This window comes from Pleurodeles waltl, chromosome 8 (assembly GCF_031143425.1).
Source record: "Pleurodeles waltl isolate 20211129_DDA chromosome 8, aPleWal1.hap1.20221129, whole genome shotgun sequence".
Taxonomy (NCBI): domain Eukaryota; kingdom Metazoa; phylum Chordata; class Amphibia; order Caudata; family Salamandridae; genus Pleurodeles; species Pleurodeles waltl.
In genome coordinates, this window is record NC_090447.1 from 1,515,671,252 (window position 1) to 1,515,685,268 (window position 14,017).

At 49.8% G+C, this 14,017-nt stretch overlaps 1 protein-coding gene across 3 annotated transcripts in view; it reads right to left on the reverse strand.

Moving 5' to 3' along the window:
• TRIM45 (tripartite motif containing 45) overlaps positions 1-14,017 on the reverse strand; it is an 83,282-nt gene that overhangs the window by 27,174 nt on the left and 42,091 nt on the right. For all 3 annotated transcript variants that reach the window (XM_069202810.1, XM_069202811.1, XM_069202812.1), the window contains exon 2: positions 12,273-12,787. In XM_069202810.1, the coding sequence (XP_069058911.1) occupies positions 12,273-12,724 (452 nt within the window). In that variant the 5' untranslated portion in view covers positions 12,725-12,787. The remainder of the gene's footprint in view (positions 1-12,272; positions 12,788-14,017) is intronic.

Here is a 14,017-nt window from a genome sequence, read left to right on the forward strand (position 1 = left end):
AATAGTTTACGACAGATATATGATTTTAGCAAGATATACCTCAGACAAACAAGTTACCTACCTTTGGTAATGCCTTATCTGGTAGAGACTATATCTAGCTGCAGATTCCTTACCTTTCCCGAGGCGTCAGTGTAGATCCGGAGATTTTACTTGAGCAGTACCCCTGCTCCGTCGTCAGCGTCAGACATGATGTTGCGGGTCCTATATAGGCGCCACCCTGACGTCAGTTTCTTTTCACCACTTTCCTCACCAGAAGCACGGAGCCACAAAGAAAACTGACTACTGGTGCTTCAAAACTAAGGCTGTGAAAGGGGAGTACCTGTCACTAGAAATTAGTTTGCAGAGCTGGGAGGATAGGTGGGTTGGTAATGAATAAGCAACTAAATATTATGTCTACTAGGTAAGGCATTACCGAAGGTAAGCAACTTGTCCATCTGATACAGACATCTAGTTGCAGATTCCTCACCTTAGCATAGATACCCAAGCAATACCATCCCCGGAGGTGGGCCTGCAAACTAAGATCAAACTAGAAAGTCCTGCAGGACTGAATGTGCAAACTGCCCATCCCTACAGACCTGACTGTGCAGGCAGTAGTGTTTGGTAAACGTGTGCAGAGGTGCCTACGCTGCCGTCTGACAGATGTCAAGGACTGGAACTCTATGTGATAAAGCAGTGGTCGCAGCTTTAGCTCTAGTAGAATGAGCACACAAACCCTCAGGGGGTTGCTTCTTAGCTAGTGCACATCACATTTTAATGCAGAGTACGACCCATCTGGAAAAGGTTATCTTCTGCACTGCCCGACCTTTCTTCGCACCCACATAACCAACAAAGAGTTGATCGTGCACCCGGAACTCTCTGGTATGATCAAGGTAGAACGTCAACAACGCTCATTTTGAGTCCAGGCAGTGGAGTATGTCCTCTTTCTTAGAAGGATGCGGGGGTGCGTAAAAAGTAAGCAAGGTGATGGATTGGCCTACATGAAAGGGCGTGACCACTTTTGGCTATCCTGTCAGGATAGATGGAAAGGTAGGGCGATTTAGATGACAGTGCCTGCAGCTCACTCACCATGGGGGCAGATATAATGGTCACAAGGAATGCTTTTTTTTAAAGTAAGAAGCCTGAGAGGACAATTGTGGAGAGACTCGAAATGAGCACACATCAGGAACGTCAAAACTAAATTCAGATCCCATTGCGGCACAATGAATGGAGATGGAGGAAAACATTTGTTAGGCCTTTAAGGAACCTTTTTACAATAGGAGACAAACAAGGAAGGTTGATCAGGCAACTTTAAAAAGGCAGAAACAGCAGTCAAACAACCTTTGAGAGTACCCATAGAAGAGCCCTGCTGGGCCAGAGAAAGGATAAACAGAACCTCAGAAAGAGGCGCAGAAAGGGGATTAACAGACTTGTCTGTGCACCATGCCACAATTTTCTTCCAATGACCAGCCTATACCATTTTGGTGGAGGGACACCTCGCTACCAAGATTATGTTACAGACTCCGGGTGGAGGGTCAAAAGCTGTCAACTGCTGCCCTCAATCGCCACGCAAGAAGGCGGAGACTGGACAGGCTCAGGTGAAGAACCCTTCCCTGCTGTTGTGACAGAAGACCCTCCCGAGGGGCCAGTCTGACCGGAGGATCAATAGCCATGCTCAGTAGCTCCGCATGCTAGACTCTTTATGTCCACTCCGCCTGGTCGTTCTTGCTCTTCTTGAGAACTCTGGGCAGAAATGGTGTGATGGAAATAAGTACAGGAGAACTGATTTTCACTTGAGATGAAAAGCATTGCGAGCAACAGCTACCCTGGAAACTCCAATGGAGGTGAACAAATCTAACCAAGGCTCTCCCCACTGCTGAAAGAGACTTTGCGCCACCTCTGGATGGAGACGCCATTCGGGATCGACTAAGCATTTTCAGCTGAGTCTCCACTCTGGCGTTCAGAGATCCCGCCAGATGTTGAACCACCAGGAAAATGCCCTGATGTTCCAGCCACATCCAGAGGTGCAGAGCCTCCTGACAAAAGGGTCCACGCCCGCACCCAGCCCTGCTTGTTGCAGTACTACATGGCAGTGGTGTAGGCAGTTCCCATTGATAGAGGAAAGAAATGCTTTTTACGCTAGTCTGATCGCACGGAGCTCCAACAGGTTGATGTGGAGTCCGGATTTCACCGGAGACCAGATGCATCCGATCTCTGCCTCTTCCAGATGGCCGCCTCATCCCAGGAGTGACGCGTCTGTCACAACTGTAAGATCTGATTAGGGAAGGGACAGGGATCTGCCTCTGACCCAATCTAGGTTCGTTAACCATCCGTGCACAGTTCCCTTTGAGATCTGGACCATGTTGGAGAGATCCTCCTCATGTTGCGTCCACTGCGAAGCCTGCATATGCCATCTGGCATGTGTCACTAGCAGAATCCAGGCGGCCATGAGGCCCAGCAGCCTAATACTCATTCTCACCGCAATCCAGGATATAGGCTGAAACATCGGTTATCATAGCCTGAATACCCCGGGCTCACCACTCGGGAAGATAAGCCCGAAACTGCGCTATGTCCAGAACAACTCAGATGAAAGGGAGCACCTGAGAGGGAGTAAGGTGCGACTACCGCATGTTAATAGTGAACCCTAGCGAATGCAGGAGGTCTGCCGTAGTCTGAATGCGGGAGACGACAGCCTGCGGCAAGCCTGCCTTCAACAGCCAGTCGTTGAGCCAAGGGAAGGCTGAAAAACCAGATCTTGACAAATGAGCTGCCCACTGCCATCACCTTGGTGAACAGCCGAGGGGCTTTGGTAAGGCCAAAAGGGAGTAAGGTGAACTGAAAGTGCTTGTGCCCTACCGTGAACCGCAAGTAACATCTGTGGGTAGGCAGATCGGGAATATGGAAATAAGCATCCTGCAAGTCCAACGCTACCATCCAGTCTCCTGGGTGCAGGGCAGATAAAACTTGACCCTTTTCAACTTCTCCTTCTTGAGGAAGAGACGGCGGGACCAAAAGTGTTGGATACAGCAGAGACACTTGCCTTTTTGGGTACCAGAAAGTAGCAGGAATAGCAACCACTACTTACAGAACCCTCTCTATTGCTCCCTTGGCCAGGAGAGCCGTAACTTCCTCTCAGAGAAGTGCCAAGTGATCCTCCGTCATCTGATATTAGGATGGTGGCATGGATATGGAGGTGTAGTCTCGAAGGGGAGGGAGTAGCCTCTTCGTACTCTCAGCAAAACCCACCCTTCTGACATGATGGAAGGCCAGCTGAGCAGGTGATGGTGAATCCTGCCTCTGACTGGTCCATGGTGGGGAAGAGTCAGACTAGGAAGGTTTGAAGGTAGGCGTTTGGGGGGGTGGGGGGATTGGCAGACTGGCCAGACCACTGGCTCCCTGATCCATGAGGACGGTGGATCCCACGTTCCCAGGGTGGGAAGCATGTGCAACACTGGATGGGAACGGACACGGCTGGGCACCCCTTCCGTAGCAACAAAAGGGGCAAAAAGCAGATTGAGGGGGAAGTGGGGCCAACGTGAGGCCCAAGGACCTGGCCATAGTACAAGAATCCTTGAAGCGCTTGAGCGCAGAGTTGGCTTTCTCTCCGAAGAGATGGGTGCCATCAAAGAGCATGTCCATAAAACTGGCTTGGACATTCCCTGAAAAGCCAGACGTCCTCAACCAGACGTGGTGTTGCAGGGCCACTGTCGATACAACTGCTCTGCCCAGTGAGTCAGTTTTGTCAAGTCCACATCAGATCATGAACTTTACTGCGTCTCTCCCATCAGCAACTGCTTGGGAACGTACAGCCCAAGCCTCCTCCAAGACCTTTACCAGCACCTGCCCCACCACATCCCACAACATGTGGGAATACTAGCCCTAAAGGCATGCGGTGTTCACAGAACGCAATGCCAGGCTGGCGGAAGAAACCATCTTCTTCCCAAGTGTGTCCAGCCACTTGGATTCCCTATCACAGGGGCGCCAAGGGAACACACCACGGGAGGTAGAGGCTTGGATGATCAAGATATCAGGGGTGGGGTGTTGTGTAAGGAAACTTGGGTCACCCGGAGCAGGGCGATAGCAGCAGGCAACTGTCCTATTCACAGTGCTGGTTTTGGACCAGTTACCTAGTAGGACATCTGTAAGGGCTTCATTGAAGGGGAGCAGTGGTTCTCAGGATGAAGGTGCAGGTTGAAGCACATCTGTCAGGAGGTTAGTCCCGACCGCCACAGAAGACAACTCAAGGTCCAAGACCTTAACTGGTCTGCGCACCACCATAGAATACAACGCTCCCTCCTCTGTAGCCATGGTAGGGGGAGAAAGCATTCCAGCATCTGGGGAGGTATCCAGGCCCTGGCTTCACCCAAGTCCATAGGCGAGTCCACAGGATGTTGGAGCTGGTATTCCAAAGGGTACAGCAACCCCCTACCTATCCTCACCGTAACCTAGCCCATTGGAAAGGGGCTCAAGATCCAACTTAGGAGGCACGTGCCTGTCGATGCTGGAATCTGCATCATGCAACGGCTATCTGGCTCTATGTCTGAGTCAGCAATGAGGATAGTGACACCGCCTACCGGGGGCACAGGCGGTGCCGGGAGCATTGGAGAAGTTTGAGATGGTTTGACCGATGCCGTCCCAGGTCTAAGCATGGTTCCATGGGTGCCCCTCGGAGCCGAGATCGAAGCTGCCAACGTGGAACCCGAAGGGGACCCTTCCAACTCTGCAGGGGCTTAAAGCACTCCAACGGTGTCAGACTGCCCAAAAATGAGGTACATGGCATATAACTCCTAAATGGGTAGGGGGTCGCTCTGACCCCCAGAATCTCGGGGAGGCGCAGAGTTGGCCCAGACGCAGGCTCCACAGATGGAGGCTTAGAACGACAACCCTCCCGCTCCCTCGTCTCGTCAGCTCACTGATGAGATGAAGTCGAAGAATGTTTCGATTTCTTCAACTTCTTCTTGTGCCTCGACTTACTCAATGGTCCCGCAGACTTGGAGTGATGCGACAAGGATGGAGGACTCCGCAACTGCTCCCAGGACCTTCCTCTCGACCAGGACCGGGAACTCGACTAGCGCGCAGTGGAGCATCGGGCCAACATCAGCTTCAGGGACCACTCCCTCAAAGTCTTCGGATTCATGGCCCGACACTATGAGCACAACTTTGGGTCATGGTCACGCTCCAAACACCAAAGGCGCGCAAGGTATGGATCCGTCACAGACATTGCCTGATGAGAGGTTCCACCGGGCTTGAACCCAGTCTTCCTAGATGACATCCTCGACCCACCAGGAGTTAGCAACTCGAAGAAACTTTGATAAAAAGTCAAAAAAATGGGCAGTCTAAAAATGACTGAGGGGAAGCTCTCTTTGGATCAGTGCCGGCTGGCACGAAAAAAAAAAGAACTGACGTCAGCATGCCAGGGTGATGCCTATATAGGACCCTCGACTTCATATCCATCACGGACGACGGTGATGACAGACACGGAGCCAATCGATGCCACCTAATGGCACGCAGGGCTACTGCTCAAGAAAAGAATTCCGGATCAAGACTGATGCCTGGGGGAAATTCTAAGTCAAGGAATTTGCAACTAGATATCTCTATCACATATGGAATGTACTATATAAAAAAGAAGGGGAGGAGAAAGGAAAGAAGGATCTAGCTGGGCCTGCGATTTTTAACTTGTCTGCCAATTCAGTGTTTCTATGCGTCAGCCGTCCCTTGCGCCTTCCAGATATAAACGGAAGAGCGTTGGGGAAAAGTAGTCAAAATTCACATCTCAATATAGGAAAGTTCCAAGTGTAAAGCCATCCACAGGTAGGAAGGCAGGATAAAAGCAATGGAATGAATAAACTAAAATAGCAGAGCCCAGACCATCTCACTGATTGGGTCTTTTGGTGCTAGTCTTGGTGGCCCCATCTACCACAACAAACTGTGGTCTTCAGCTACTTCCTGAAGCAAGGAGAATAACGTGTGTCTGTGCTTCGAGGAAACAAAGACTTGTGATGAGACGTGAACTTGGGGACTGTTCACTTATCCTAAGTTCTGGCCGGGATGTGTGGCCCGTATCCAGAGGACAAGTCTGGAAGATTAAATGGGCTATCCAGTGAATGATGAAACAACATGTTCTCCAATCAAACCAGACATCATCAAATTAAGGGACATTTAGGAACCCCCATTGTTTACTATTGATGATGTAAGATTGGCTAACAGCACACCTGTTTCCCTCTGGAGAGCTCTCTTAAAGGATTCGAATGACAAGAGATTAAGCAAATCTGCAGCACCCAAAAACCTGCCACATGATGACTGTACTGAGAGCTCTTAGACAGCTGCATAACCCATCAAACTACCTTGGCCACGCAAACATCAGTCCATAGAACGATTGGAGTTGTCACACAGACATATTGACAGGGTCCTGGCATTCTGCAGCAAAGAAGGGAATACGCTGGGTTCTACATGTTCATGTGGTTTAACTGCATTAGGTTTTCTGCTTAATTCATATATTTTTATTAGCATATGGCATAACAAATACAATGTAGACTCATACATAAAGCAAAAAACAGGTGAACTAAAGTAAGTTAACACTACCAAAAGGTTAATCACGACCTTAAAAAGGCTAATCAAAAATAACTTAGGAAAAAGGAGGTTGTGGAAGCTGGGGGGCAAGAGACAGTAGAGATTTCATGTTCCCTTTAGTCCCCCTCCTCATGCTTCAGGGGTTTTCCAACTGGGGGGGTGGTGGGCCTCCGAGGCGGGCCTCAAGTGATCCGCGGGGTTGGGAGGGATGGGTATTGGCAGGCTCTGGCCAAACAAAGCATTACCCAGATAACAATGCTTTGTTTTTGTTTTAAGCAGAAATAAATGTATTGCATTTTTTAAAAGGTAACATAACGTAACTGCAAGGTTTAAATAATTCCAGACATATTTAAACATTTCCACCTTAAGAGAAAATTTGTGAAAAATTCTTAGGGGCCCGATGATTATTTTTTTTCCACTGGGAAGAACGGCATTGTCGTACTTTATCAGAGGTTGTCCTGCTGCCTCGACTCAGGTATCCAGCTCTACTTTGAGCCACTACATCCTCCTGGGAGATCTAAACTTCCACCTGGAAAACAACAACGACGCCAACACCGCATCACTGACCACCAACCTCCTCAACCTCGGACTCCGTCAACTGGTCAACACCCCCACCCACATCGCCGGACACACGCTTGACCCACTCTTCACCTCAAGCAACCACATCTCTTTCAGCCACACCTCCGAACTCCACTGGACCGACCATCACTGCGTCCACTTCACCTTCAAGAAAAACACCGAACACCACCGCACCCCTCTACCGCCTCACCGCCGCTGGGGAAAAGTCACCGAAGACCATCTAACCAGCACACTCGCCAAATACCCACCACCTGAACCCACCGACCCGGGCACCGCCGCCATCAACCTCCATCAATGGATCCTCAACTGCGCCAACACCTTAGCCCCACTCAAGAAACCCACTGCCAACCAAGAAAAGAAAAAACCAGCCTGGTTCACAGACGAACTGACCACCTCCAAACGCACCTGCCAGAAACTCAAGAAGAAATGGATCCTCGAGCGCACACCCGACAACCTTGCTACCCTCAAGGACGCCAACCGTGAACACCACCAACGGATCCGACTCGCCAAGCGCACCCACTTCACAGAACGCCTCAACAACAACGCCCACGACTGCAAAGAACTCTTCTGCATCGTGAAGGAACTCTCCAACCCTAACGCCAACGTCAACGACGTCCCTCCCTCCCAGAAACTCTGCGACGATCTCTCCACCTTCTTCCACCAGAAAATCGCAGCCATCCACGACAGCTTCAACACCGCACCTCCGCCAGACCCCACCCCCGACGACTCCTCCCACGCCTGCCGCCTCACCACCTGGACCCAAGTGGACGACGCCGAAACCCTAACAACCATGAATTCCATCCACTCAGGCTCTCCCACGGACCCGTGCCCACATCACGTATTCAACAAAGCCGACGCCACCATCGCCCCCAAACTCCGCAAGATCATCAACCTCTCCTTCAACACCGCCACCTCCCCGGACAGCTGGAAGCACGCAGAAATCCAACCCCTCCTCAAGAAACCCAAGGCTGACCCCAACGATCTCAAAAACTTCCGACCGATCTCTCTCCTCCCTTTTCCAGCGAAGGTCATCGAGAAGATCGTCAACGCACAGCTCGCCCACTTCCTAGAAGACAACTCCATCCTAGACCCCTCACAATCTGGATTCAGACGAAACCACAGCACTGAGACCGCACTCCTCGCCGCCACAGATGACATCAGACAACAAATGGACAACGGCGAAACCTCAGCCCTCATCCTCCCCGACCTATCAGCCGCTTTCGACACAGTCTGCCACCGCACCCTGCTAACCCGTCTCCACGAAGCCGGCATCCAAGACAAAGCCCTCAACTGGATCTCATCCTTCCTCTCCGACAGAACCCAGAGAGCCCGACTCTCACCCTTCCGCTCCAAAGCCACCAACCTCATCTGCAGCGTCCCCCAAGGCTCCTCTCTTAGCCCAACGTTGTTCAACGTCTACATGGCCCCCCACGCACAACTGGCCCGTCATCACAACCTCAGCATCATCTCCTACGCCGACGACACCCAGCTCGTCCTCTCCCTGACCAAAGATCCGCTCACTGCCAAAACCAACCTCCACTAGGGACTAAAAACCATCGCTGAGTGGATGAGCAACAGCCGCCTGAAGCTCAACTCCGACAAGACGGAAGTCCTCATCCTCAGACGCACCCCCTCGGGCTGGAATGACTCCTGGTGGCCCACCGACCTCGGACCCCCCACCCACGCCAGCCAGCCACGCACGAAACCTCGGCTTCATCCTCGACTCTGCACTCACCATGTCCAAACAGATCAACGCCGTCTCCTCTTCTTGTTTCAACACCCTCTGCATGCTCCGCAGGATCTTCAAGTGGATTCCAACAGGAACCAGGAAGACGGTGACTCAAGCCCTCGTCAGTAGCAGACTTGACTACGGCAACGCACTCTACACAGGCATCCCAACGAAAGACATCAAACGACTCCAACGCATCCAGAACGCATCAGCCCGCCTGATCCTCGACATACCCCGCTGATGTCACATCTCCCCCCACCTGAAGGACCTCCACTGGCTCCCTGTGGATAAAAGGATCACCTTCAAACTCCTCACCCACGCACACAAGGCACTACACAACACCGGACCCACCTACCTGAACACCAGACTCAACTTCTACGTCCCCACACGTCAACTCCGCTCTGCCAACCTCGCCCTCGCCATCGTTCCCCGAATCCAGCTCAAGACCTCTGGCGGCAGATCCTTCTCCTTCCACGCCGCCAAGACCGGGAACTCTCTCCCCACCTCACTACGCCAGACCCAGGACCTCCTCACCTTCAGGAGACTCCTCAAGACATGGCTCTTCGAACGCTAGCAGCACCCCCACACCCTCTCACCCCCCCCGCGCCTCGAAACCCTGTCGGGTCCATAGCGCGCTTTATAAATTCACTGATTGATTGATTGATTGATTGATGTGTGTGAAAAGTGCAGCATTTGCCTCTGGCTGCTTCTTCTCCTCCTGAATATACCATGTTCTGCTGTTCTTCGGGGCACAAATTCACTTTTTATCTGGTCAGCTTCCATGCCACTCCCAAATTAACAAGAAGTGCTCATATTTCTTTTTGGTCATTTGTCGCTGTTTCATTATTTTTGAGTGCTCTATCAGTCCCTATGATGTCCCATCACAAATCGGGAGTCAACTTTACTACTGGTAGTGGTTTTAGCTCATAAAACATTACAATGATTCTCAACTCTCAGCAATTCTGGTGTGGTCCACCCATCAATGCTCATATGGAAATGGGAGTGTGTGAACAACTCTCAAGCCTACCACACCCATTGTGCATCCACTTGGCTTTGGCCAGCCCAATGGGAGATGTACGGCAAGCAGAGGTGCAGGGCACCTGGGGCTGGAGGTAGCTTCCTTCCTTAGAACTTGCTAGCCAGGTCACTCCTAGCACCCTGCCAATAATCCAGCCATCACTTGACACACAGGGAGGACACAACAACCCGGAACTAGATTGTCGGAGTCCTATACTGAGCTTTGTGGCAGGAACATCTCCACAGCCCAGCCTGCTTTCCTTCATGTGACCATTAGTCACTATATACAGGGAGTGCAGAATTATTAGGCAAATGAGTATTTTGACCACATCATCCTCTTTATGCATGTTGTCTTACTCCAAGCTGTATAGGCTCGAAAGCCTACTACCAATTAAGCATATTAGGTGATGTGCATCTCTGTAATGAGAAGGGGTGTGGTCTAATGACATCAACACCCTATATCAGGTGTGCATAATTATTAGGCAACTTCCTTTCCTTTGGCAAAATGGGTCAAAAGAAGGACTTGACAGGCTCAATAAAGTAAAAAATAGTGAGATATCTTGCAGAGGGATGCAGCACTCTTAAAATTGCAAAGCTTCTGAAGCGTGATCATCGAACAATCAAGCGTTTCATTCAAAATAGTCAACAGGGTCGCAAGAAGCGTGTGGAAAAACCAAGGCGCAAAATAACTGCCCATGAACTGAGAAAAAGCGTGCAGCTGCCACGATGCCACTTGCCACCAGTTTGGCCATATTTCAGAGCTGCAACATCACTGGAGTGCCCAAAAGCACAAGGTGTGCAATACTCAGAGACATGGCCAAGGTAAGAAAGGCTGAAAGACGACCACCACTGAACAAGACACACAAGCTGAAACGTCAAGACTGGGCCAAGAAATATCTCAAGACTGATTTTTCTAAGGTTTTATGGACTGATGAAATGAGAGTGAGTCTTGATGGGCCAGATGGATGGGCCCGTGGCTGGATTGGTAAAGGGCAGAGAGCTCCAGTCCGACTCAGACGCCAGCAAGGTGGAGGTGGAGTACTGGTTTGGGCTGGTATCATCAAAGATGAGCTTGTGGGGCCTTTTCGGGTTGAGGATGGAGTCAAGCTCAACTCCCAGTCCTACTGCCAGTTCCTGGAAGACACCTTCTTCAAGCAGTGGTACAGGAAGAAGTCTGCATCCTTCAAGAAAAACATGATTTTCATGCAGGACAATGCTCCATCACACGCGTCCAAGTACTCCACAGCGTGGCTGGCAAGAAAGGGTATAAAAGAAGGAAATCTAATGACATGGCCTCCTTGTTCACCTGATCTGAACCCCATTGAGAACCTGTGGTCCATCATCAAATGTGAGATTTACAAGGAGGGAAAACAGTACACCTCTCTGAACAGTGTCTGGGAGGCTGTGGTTGCTGCTGCACGCAATGTTGATGGTGAACAGATCAAAACACTGACAGAATCCATGGATGGCAGGCTTTTGAGTGTCCTTGCAAAGAAAGGTGGCCATATTGGTCACTGATTTGTTTTTGTTTTGTTTTTGAATGTCAGAAATGTATATTTGTGAATGTTGAGATGTTATATTGGTTTCACTGGTAATAATAAATAATTGAAATGGGTATATATTTTTTTTTGTTAAGTTGCCTAATAATTATGCACAGTAATAGTCACCTGCACACACAGATATCCCCCTAACATAGCTAAAACTAAAAACAAACTAAAAACTACTTCCAAAAATATTCAGCTTTGATATTAATGAGTTTTTTGGGTTCATTGAGAACATGGTTGTTGTTCAATAATAAAATTAATCCTCAAAAATACAACTTGCCTAATAATTCTGCACTCCCTGTATGTATGATATGTGTTAGACCTGACAGCCTTAGGGTGGTCACCCCTAACTTTCTGCCTGCCTCCCTCCACTTTTTGGACACTGTTTTTGCTGGTTTTAGGACTATGCGCACTTTACCACTGCTAACCAGTGCTAAAGTGCATATGCTCTCTCCCTTAAAAACATGGTGACATTGGCACATACCCAATTGGCTTAATCTACTTGTAAGTCCCCAGTAAAGTGCACTACATGTGCTCAGGGCCTGTAGATTAAATGCTACTAGTGGGCCTGCAGCACTGATTATGCCACCCACATAAGTAGGCCCCTAACCATGCCTCAGGCCTGCCATTGCAAGGCCTGTGTGTGTAGTTTCACTGTAATGACTGGTGGGGGTAAGTGACCGGTACAGCTCCCTTCGACTAGTACTACTGTCTATGCCACCTTTTATTGGTTTGGGCTTTGGCGCTTCTCCCACCGCTCTCAGTCTGCTGCTCCCTGTGGTCTCTAGAGAGGCTTACAAGTTTACATGGCTTCTGTTACCTGGGATGCATGTTGTGTGGTAGGAAACAGTTCTCACCTGTGGGCCTGGCAGCAGAATTCACACAGGTTGGCTCTGCAGATGTTGCACCTCTTCTCTGCACTGCCCTCATTGCACAAGTCACACACCAGTCCCACGCCATCCCGCTGCAGGCTTTCCAGAAGGACCTCATTGGCCACCAGGTGATCAATGACTAGTGCCCTGGCTCCTCCAGGTGGCAACTCAACTTCACCATCACACACTGGACACAAGATGCTGAGCTGGGTCTTGTCCCGTGGACTAGAGGCCGGGTCCATCCCACCACGAAACCCTAGAGGGGACAGGGGCTCCAGCTGCTGGATGCAGGCCATGCAGAATGAGTGAAGGCAAGGCAGGATCCTGGGGTCTGTATAGGGCTCCGCGCACAGGGGGCATCTGGTCCTGCTGGAAGGGAGCCCGGTTGTGACCTTCCCAATGCCAACATTTAGTCTCTTCATATCTGCAGACATCATTCAGAAGTGGGGCAACCAACAGTGATCAGGCCTCAGGGAAGGGCACTGAAAAGAAATGCTTAGCTAGAAAGAAAGAAAAAAAATGTAAAAAAGGATTGATGAAGCCAGCACTGCACAACACATATACTGACAGACATGACCACAAACAAAACACAAATATAGGTAACCAATGGGTGATACACATGAATGTGCACATGCTTGAAAACCCCGAACTAGTACTGATTTGCGACTACTCAGATAACAGACATTAATAGGCAAGTCAGCTGTGGCCCCAATGGCAGTATTTGTAATAATAAACTTCACGGTGTGATATACATATTGTCAATACCAGCCTCCAGTACTTCCATTAACCTCATGCCACTCTCCATGCTATGCTGACACTGTCCCGGGGGAAGGACCATGGAAGAGGGGGCACGAGCAACTGCTCTAGAGCCAACCCATATCCAGTGCCACATTCCAACCACATTAACCATAAAACCAAACCCCTGATACATTCCACTGAGCAGATGTTCTTTTAGATTATAGTAGGGTCAAGCATATACCTGAAACATGACCCACCAAAACCAAATTGTTCCATTTCACCAACAGAAAGCAAAAGCAAGTCCAACCCTGCTGCAAAGACGTGCCAGATTCAAAGCCCAACCCTTGATGTTGACCTCACTCTCAAGAAAAATATCACCAGGAAAACCAAATGGCTTGGTACCAGCTCCCTTTATTAAAGAAAAATGGAAAAGTTCCTCCCAGAAAATGACTTCAGATCTGCCATTCAATCCCTCATACTCTAGCATTTCAATGGTTGCAATGCCCAGCGCGGCAGACTCCCCACTTAAGAGCATTATATATGTAGAAGCATGCCACATCAGAGGCCAGAATGAATAGAAGCACATCATCCCCTCCCTGACAGAAGTTAACTGGCTCCCCTTGCTAGCCTGTTCCACAACCAAGAGCAGCTGCATCATCTGCACAGCCATCCCTGCCGGCGCAGCACTCTGGCCTGCATGACGGACAAGCTCACCCCCTCCCCCACCAACGCACCATCAGAATGAGGACAAATGTGTATGAAAGATCAAACTAGAAACAGGTCTTCTGCATCTATGTACCCTGGATCTGGAATGACATACTCGTATCTATCATGATAGCCTCTACTCTTTTAATTTAAAAAATAGATGAAAACACTCTTCAAGGAGCAGCACATGCAAGATTGCAAATAATCGGACCCCCTTCTCAGAACCCAACATCGCCTGCCTAGATTCACTCTCTGACTGTATCTCTGCATTGAGGTCTCTACAATGC